This window comes from Cynocephalus volans, chromosome 6 (assembly GCF_027409185.1).
Source record: "Cynocephalus volans isolate mCynVol1 chromosome 6, mCynVol1.pri, whole genome shotgun sequence".
Lineage (NCBI taxonomy): Eukaryota > Metazoa > Chordata > Mammalia > Dermoptera > Cynocephalidae > Cynocephalus > Cynocephalus volans.
Window position 1 is genome coordinate 12,498,793 of NC_084465.1, and position 8,890 is coordinate 12,507,682.

At 36.0% G+C, this 8,890-nt stretch overlaps 1 protein-coding gene across 1 annotated transcript; it reads left to right on the top strand.

Moving 5' to 3' along the window:
* Positions 1–6,534: 6,534 nt before the first annotated feature.
* Positions 6,535–7,013, top strand: LOC134381208 (prostaglandin E synthase 3-like). Its single transcript, XM_063101279.1, has 2 exons — positions 6,535–6,728; positions 6,809–7,013. The coding sequence occupies exons 1-2, from the start codon at positions 6,535–6,537 to the stop codon at positions 7,011–7,013; spliced, it is 399 nt and encodes a 132-aa protein (XP_062957349.1).
* The last annotated feature ends 1,877 nt before the right edge of the window (positions 7,014–8,890 follow it).

Genomic DNA, 8,890 nt, shown 5'->3' on the forward strand with positions numbered 1-8,890 from the left:
ATATGGATTAATCCTAAAAACATGATGAAAAATGCCAGATATGAATGATTATTTACCCATGTGATTCCAGTTATTTGGAATTATAGGAAAGCAAACTACAGTGATTGAAAACACTGAACTTGTTGTCAGGGACTGGTGGTGAAAGGAAGTGGGGAGGAATTGACTACCAAGGAGTATGAGAAACAATTTTTGGTATAATATGAATGTTCCATAATATAAATTCTATATCATGGTTGTGGTGATGGTTACATTACTGTATACATCTGTGAAACTTTATCTCATTGTAAAATTGAAATTGGTAAGTTTATTTTATATACATTCGACTCAATTAAGCAGATGAAACATAAATAAAAAACAGATGCTCTGAGAGTGACGGTAAATGCAATTTGAATGGAAATCCAGCTTGCCTGACATATGATTGAAGAAAAAAATAAAGTGGAATTGAAATGTTATCACTACAAGAAAGATGGTAAATTCTGACATAAGTAACTAAAGTAGCATAGAGTCATAATTTAGTAGTAATACAGATGTTCAACTGTACAAATTAGAGAACTCTGGAGTGATGAAGACAGATTGTCAGTGTTCTGGGTCTTTAAACCAGCCTAGTACCAGTTCAGCACCGTGTCTTATTTAACTACTAGTATGCTTAAGTTAACATCCTTGTCAACATGTTAGTTCCTCTTTTCCACTCTTGGATTTAACCATGAACTTAAAATTGTGCACTAGTCTCCTTTGAATTACTCATCCTATTTGTTCTTTGAGTGGACCCTGACTTGGTTCAGAAAATGTTCTTTGTATTTATCCTCCACTTTGTCTTCATCATTCCCATTTGTAGGGTGCAGGTGAATTCTGATAAATATATCAATTATTCCTTCTCTTTCTTGGGCTTTTGATTAAAAGCCCTTTGTACAGAAGTACCACTAGCCAATGAGAAACAAAGTAACACCTCATAAATAATGTTTGCTGTTTTCTAGGTCTGAACAACACCTGACCCAACTCTCTCTGGATATTCGTGAACTTGATAATGACATGGTCTTAATTCTCGCAAAATTATTTTCACTTCATGCCCTACTCTTTCCCATCATTGAGAAATAAATATACATTAGCTATTTCTTTTATCATTTCTCAACCTTATGAGAGATAATTTTTTTACTAAAACCACTCAATAGTGAATACATTTCTGCCACATGAGATTAATTCCAAGTTGTGTGCTGTGTACAATGTTCTTCTATCTTTGCTTTCTAACCTCAACTAGTCCTCCTACTGGTTCCACTTTATCTAATCTGATTGAATAGTATATTTGTCAGTGTTCTCCAGAGAAACAGAACCAATAGGATATGTATATATGTGACAGTACTTCAAAAAGTTCACGGAAAGATTTATTTTATCTTTCAATTCTATTGTTCTATGGATTTTTGAAGTACCCTCATAGGTAGATGTAAGGAGATCTACTATGGGAATTGGCTCTCATACAATTATGGAGACTGAGAAATTCCATGATTTGCCAACTACAAGCTGTAGAACCAGAGAAACACCCTTGATATACTTCAGTCCAAATGCCTGAGAAATTGACATAACGCCCAGTGCAAGGTTCATGGCTTAAGACTGACTGGTGTCAGTTTCAGAGTACAAAGGCCTGAGAACCAGGAGCTCTGATGACCAAGGGCAAGAGAAGAAAGATGTTCCAGCTAAAGAAGAGAGAGGAAAAACTTGTCTTTCCTCTGCCTTTTTGTTCTATTCAGGCCCTCAGTGGATTAGGTAATGTCCACCTACATTGGTGAGGGTGATCTTCTTTGTCCAGTCTTCTGATATAAATGCTAGTCTCTCTCAGAAACACCCTCACAGACATACCCAGAAAAAACGTTTTAACAGCAATCTGGGCATCCCTTAGCCCAGTTAAGTTGACACATAAAATTAACCATTACAGCTCTCATCTGAAACATTTGTTACAACATTATACAAATAAGTTAAGTAATTTAATTTTCCATTTCATTAAATTTTTCACTCCTGAAGTGGGCCTTGCCTTGCTCTTAAGAAACTGTGTTTGGTTATGTTCATTGTGTGTCTTCTTGGTAATGCAGTCAGGAGTAATACTGAAAAATTCCAGCTTTGGGAATGGCACCAATAAAGCTTATGTATGATTATGATGGGGGTATATATCTCTCAAGCATTCTTTTTCAATACACACAAATGCACACAACACAAACATTGACATGGACATATTTGACAAGCTAGAAATATGTAATTCAATTCTATACTTATAAAACTTGGTTATTAAAAGTATATATTCTTATGTGATGAGCTTCTTGTACTTGGCTGAAGACCTCACATTATTTCTGAAATTATAGGTAGAAGTGTATTTCTATCTTTATTACTCCCTTGTTTTTGTATTAGTATATATCTAAAGTAATACATGAAAGAACTATGCTAATTAAAAACTAAATGAGGACTCCAAGGTCACACAGAAATTCCTGAAATCAGTAGCAATGTCCCTTAATCTGTAGAAAGCATCAATTTCTGTTGTGACGAGACAATGTCATGGTACCTACTGAAAGTATTTAAGCATCTTTGGATCTCTTGATATTCTGTTTAAGGCAAGACCATTACTGCTCACTGTTCTATCATTCTTAATAAAAGAAAGAAACTCTTAAACCTTAGAAATAAGAAAAATGAATAGGTGTGGCACCTGATTTGGCAACTGAGGAGGAAGAAGGGAATGGAGTTAGAGACCAAAATGGCAGTCTCTGTTCCCAGACCTAGTTAATACCCCTGTTTATTTGGTGCTTCGGACTTTGAGAGAGGAGAGCAGAAGAAGTGGGGCTTTGGGAGAAGTTTGATCTGATTCAGATATGGGAGGGTGGGAGGAGAGCACACAAAAGGACCAGAATGTCCCTCCTGTCCACTTTTTCCTGCACCCGCACACTTGTGGCTTACCGATCTGAGTCACTGATTCATTGATGTCCTATTTCTGAATATCCTGCTTCTCCTCCTGGTAGATATTCATGGCAATGAGGAATAAAGCAAGGAGGGAGAAGGGCTTTGCATCAGAATTGTCATGAGACAGAACTTAGAAGAAGGAAGAGCATTAGCTTAGCTAACAGGAAAGTGTGAGTGTAGCCTGAAAATGAGCACTATTAACTGACCAAAAGAAGGAAACCACGTGGGAGCAAAACGAAGGGAAAGCAGGGAGAGAGATTCCATTTTACGTCTCCCCTGCATCATCCTAGGGAAACACAACAGCATTGTTCCTTGAAATCTTTACTACTGTAAGAAACTATGCTATGTAAACTATATACTCACACACATACACATACATATGTACATACACACCAATAGCCATGAGTTTCTAAATGTTTCTGATGTCCTAACAAATATCAGTGAAGTGATAACATGGAAGCAGTGAAGGGATATCTAAAAGACATTTCCAATTACATTTTGAAGGGACATATATTATCAGAATAATAAAAAATAAAAATAAAACCAAAGGAAACTGTGCTTGTCAAAATACCTCTATTTTCTCCCATTAATCCTGAATATGCATGTAGTACTTTCATAGGGTGGGCTTGGAAATCAATACTGTAAATGAAATATCACTGCATCCTTTTCTCATCTCAGCTGTAGTGTGGGTGAAGAGTGGTAATGTCTTGATAAATAATGTTGAATTTCAGTCTCTTTTATCCTTGTTCCAAACAGATGAGCAATTTCTGAAAAGCCACTGTAGAAGATGCACTTTTACCTCTTCATCAAAAATAAATAAAAATGACATATATTGTGATATTTATTACCACATGTAAAACAAGCCACCATGGTGATCCAGTACAAATGGCTTTTTTCTCTGTGGCACCGACCTTCAAAAGTGATGATGTGAAAAGCTAGACTTTATGACAGCTTAACTAGAAATACATTACAGCTGCTATATTAATATGTAGTTGTGGCTTTGCTATAAAGTTTAAATATGAAAAGAAACTCTGAACCCATGCTCAGCTATAAACTTTAAATATGCAGAAAAATACGTTCATGAAAGCCACAGGAGGAAGATGAGATAATGTTTATATGAAATGCTGCTGCTGCTGCTGCTAAGCCTCAGAACCTCATGGTAGTTTTTGCATTACATAAATTCAATGTTTGCAATTGAATGACTTGCATCAACTTCAGCACAGAAAATTAGTAAAGCTGGCTGGAAGCGTGCAAGTGTACATATTCACATTTTGTGTGATGGGAACACCGTAGGGTCCTGTGTATGGTGACATGTGAATCCCAAAGTATAAATATATTCAAGCTCTATGTTAAATCAATAAGTATATTTCAATGATTAAATGCTGATACTGAAAAACTGATAGGCATTGAAATGCTACTTTGAAAATATCGAATGGATTCCTTTTCTGTACTTTCAAAATATTTTCATATGCATAAATGTTATGCTAAATTTTTAGTACCTTACTTAACACCTGTAAACAGTGTGGTCAATATATTATATATTATATATTATATATATAAATTCACACACACATACACACATACACACACAAACCGGGGGGGGGGGGAAGAAGATATAACAACCACAATTATTTGAAGTTGATACAACAAACAAACAGAAAGGACATGGTTGGGGGGGAGAGGGGGAGGGAGAAGGGAGGGAGGTTTTGGTGATGGGGAGCATTAATCAGCTACAATGTATATCGACAAAATAAAATTAAAAAAAAAAAAAGTATCTAATGTTGTAAAAAAAAAATAAATAAATAAATAAAATGTGAAAAAAAAAAAATAAAAGAAAGAGATGGAAAATAAATGAAAAGTAGGTTGTGGTAAAAAAAAAAAAAAAAAAACAGTGTGGTCAATGTTTTGATTTTAAGTGAACATGATTTGCCCTGACATGCAAGTGATGCCATGGTGCATACCAAATTAATTTTTATAGGATTTCATATTTAATTTGCAAACATCCCCAAACAAGAATGTGATTTATTCTTTCCTGATGGTGAACGTGAGCATGAGTTATTATGCTTAAGCATGCACTCCCAAACAGCCACACATTTGAGGACTTAATATCTTTAACCATTTTAGCAGCCTCTTAGGTTTTTGTAAATCATCTAAACAATAGAAACAAGAAGAAAACAAGTTAGGTTAATTTTTATATTATTGCATATTTTCTGTTATTGATTTCGTATACAGTCAGCATTTGGTGTCTTAGAGTATTAAATAATAATAAAAAGATAAGTGTAATAACTTATTCTTGAAAGAAGTATCAGCAAACTGAAAGGTTAGAGAAGATCCAGGTTGTCACTTTGGTTAGGGAAATGCTTTAAAACAGTGTGAAGTCAAATTAACATTGCAACATATATTTACAGTGAAGGAAAAAAGGAAAATGAACTAATATTTTGAACTCACCTACCATGCATTACATTCAATGCTGAGCATTTTAAACATATTATTTCAGTTAATTCTCAAACCTTTTAAAGAGAGACCAGTGAGCACCGAGCTGCCGCTGGAAGCAGCCCCCCCCTCCTAAGCCGGTGCAAGGACCCCCTCCACCAACCTCCACATCCAGGCCAGCAAGCACCAAGCCACCACATGAACCCTGCCAAGGCTTCTGAGCTCAGGTGAGGCTGGCCAAGGGACTCAGCCACTGCCCCATGCTGTCCACAACCAGGCAAGCAAAGGAGCCTGCCGTGGGCCAGCCCTGTCCCCTTCCCCGCCACCCCATCCTCTCCCGCCACTCCATCCTCTTCCTCCTCATCTCCTTTCTCCCTGCTTTACAACATCTTAGAATGTAAAAAATATAATAATAATAAAACAATAATAGATAAAAAATAAATAATAAAAATAAAAACTTTTCAAAGAAAGATAAAAGTAGTATTAGCCTGGTTTTACAGATGATGAAATAACTTGCCCAAACGTCAGAGAGCTGACAATTGCGGAGATCAGTATTGAACCCCAGTCTGCTGAACTTCAATGGGAAGGAGAGCAAATAATTTGCCTGGCACTATATGGTCTCAGAAAGAAATGGAGAGAGAGCTATTTTTTTTTTTTTTTAATGAAAGTGCTGCATATGACAGAGCAAATTAAGAAAACATTTTACAGTAATCTGAGAATGATGTTTGAGAAGAAAGAGAGGCTAGGATAATATTTCTGCACAACTTAAATTATTTTATTCTGATTTTTTCTTTGCCTGTACGCTTTACAATTGATTATTTTGTTATTTTTTAAGAGCTAAAGTGTAATCATTGCTGATCTACTCCACGATAGCTAGAACTGCCTTACGTGCCAATGTCTATATCTAACTTGTTCGATGCTTGTAGCCGCTAGGTAGATATGGCTATGTACACTGAAATTCAAATTAATTCATGTAAAATAGAATTTAAAATTTGATTCTGGGGATCCACGTCAAGCCTGCCTCTGCCACCATCGTCACCTGAGGAGAACAAGAAATCACAACTGGGGAGAAAACAACAGTCACCATTGGACAGGAGTGGACTCTGCAGCAGCCCCGCCACAGAGGTCCAGCCACCCGTCCGCCCGTCCCCCTGCCTGTTCACAATGCAGCCCACGTCTGCCAAGTGGTATCATCGAAGACACTATGTCTTCATTGAATTTTGTGTTGAAAACAGTAAAGATGTTAGTGTAAATTTTGAAAAGTCCAAACTTACATTCAGTTGTCTTGGAGGAAATGATAATTTTGAACATTTAAACGAAATTGACCTTTCTCACTGTATTGATCCAAATGATTCCAGGTGTAAAAGGACAGATCAATTTTATGTTGTTTATGAAAAGAAGAATCTGGCCAGTCATGGCCAAGGTTAACAAAAGAAAGTGCAAAGCTTAATTGGCCTGGTGTGGACTTCAGTTTTTGGAAAGACTGGAAAAATGATTCACACGAAGACATGTCTAATTTTAATTGTTTCTCTGAGATGATGAACAACATGGGAGGTGATGAGGATGAAGATTTACCAGAAGTAGATGGAGCAGATGACAATTCACAGGACAGTGATGATGAAAAAATGCCGGATCTGGAGTAAAGAATGTTGTCCTCACTCAGACTGCAAGAAAGAAAAAATTTCCTTGCAAGATTTCATAATTGAGAGAATTCCTGAGTTGACAGCTCTAAAGGCAGATGCTGTATTTGCCTTCTTTAACCCATTTTTCAACCTGTTCATTTTTTAAAAGGTTTCACCAAGGGTTGGTATGTACCACTGTGTGGGCAATTATAAGTCATCTAAGGCAATAACCTTATGCATGAACATTTCTCAGACTTTCATGAAGCTGTCGAGGTCCTCGGCAATTGTAAAGCACTTGTGATAAATAAAAACATTTCATCTAAGTCTCCTTTACTTCATAATATAGATACTGACATGATAGAAAGTGCTCAGCTTAGGAAAAGAGAACTAAATTTTAGATTTTGAACATGGACTCAAAAGTGGCTGAAACAAATTGGCCGACACCTTAAACTAATACTCTGCTGTTTCCCTGCTTTATATACTTCAGGGTTGTTCCACTAAAGTTTATTTTTCAAACACTTTACTTCACATTACTGTAAGTGATCACTTGTCAGTGTTTCAGATGAATCTTAGCTAAAACTAGTGAATGCCCTAAGATGGTTTTTGAAGCCTATACATCTGGTATTGGTTGTCCCTTAAGCTTTACATCTCTTAGCATAGAGGGTGACGCTGTTGCTTGAGAATCTTTACATTTAGACCAGTTTTGTATTTGTACTGTCAGTATGGCAAATGAGTGGGAAAATTTTAATACACTCTTGGATTTCTTATTTCTTTCTTTGATTCAGCTTATTCCAGGGCTGAAAACCTCAATTTATGTTTACAACAATGGGTATTTTTTAAAATGTCTGCATTCTTTCTAACAAACTGTGGGAAGACTTCTTGGCTGTCCTTTCAAATGTCTGGCTTATATCAATTAATGTATTCACTATTTACTGGAATTGAGTTTTTATTTTTATTTGAGGAAGAATTTGGGACTATTCCTCTGTTTGAAAAAAAGAGGCTTGCTGTAATACCATAGGAAACCTTTTAAAAATGAATCTGTAATAGAAGATTGTGGATGCACTTTGCAGCAGCTGGAAAAGAAAGTGTTGTCATTTCACTGAAATAAAACTAAATGTGTTGTCCTTTTAATTCATTTCCTCAATTACAAGCCATGTTTTGAATGCACGATAGCCATATATAGCTAATGGCTACTCTATTTGGCAGTACAGATAGAGATCATTTCCATCATTGCAGAAGATTCTATTAGGCTCTAGAGCAAGGAGCTGCAAAGTGTGGACCAAAGCCATACTGCCACATGTTTCTGTAAACAAACTTTTCTTGGAAAACAGGCATGATAATTCCTCTATGTATTATTTGTTGCTGCTTCTGTGCTATCACAGCTACTCTGAATAGCTGCAACAGAAACCATATGCCCCACCAAGTCTAAAATATTTAATATCTAGCCCTCTTCAGAAAAAAGTCTTGCCAACCCCTGCTCTGGAAGAAGGATATCACGGAGATTTGTAGCTCAGTCTCTGCAAATCAACACACTGGAATCCGAGTCCTGATTGCCAGATATTAGATTGAACTTATCTAAGCATTCTTCTTAATTGTTTGCAAAATTGGAATTGTAATAATACTGATCATACATATATATATATGTACTCACATATAGATACACACATAATACTGATCTTATTTTCATAAGGATTAAATGAGATAATGTACGTAAAATATTCAACACAATGATTGATACACTATAAGCCCTCAAAAAATGTTCATTAATAAATTTTTATTAGTTATTTTCATCAAAATTATTATTCCCGAAACTGGTTAAAGATCTACAAAGTTTCCCTATCTCTTAAATCTCAAATTAGAGTCACAGCTGAAGAAATGACAAATCTACCAAAGGCACA

Coding starts and splice junctions, on each gene's coding strand:
- LOC134381208 (XM_063101279.1), top strand. CDS start 6,535: ATGCAGCCCACGTCTGCCAAGTGGTATCATCGAAGACACTATGTCTTC. Junction 6,729..6,808: donor ATTGATCCAAATGATTCCAG/GTGTAAAAGGAC, acceptor AACAAAAGAAAG/TGCAAAGCTTAATTGGCCTG.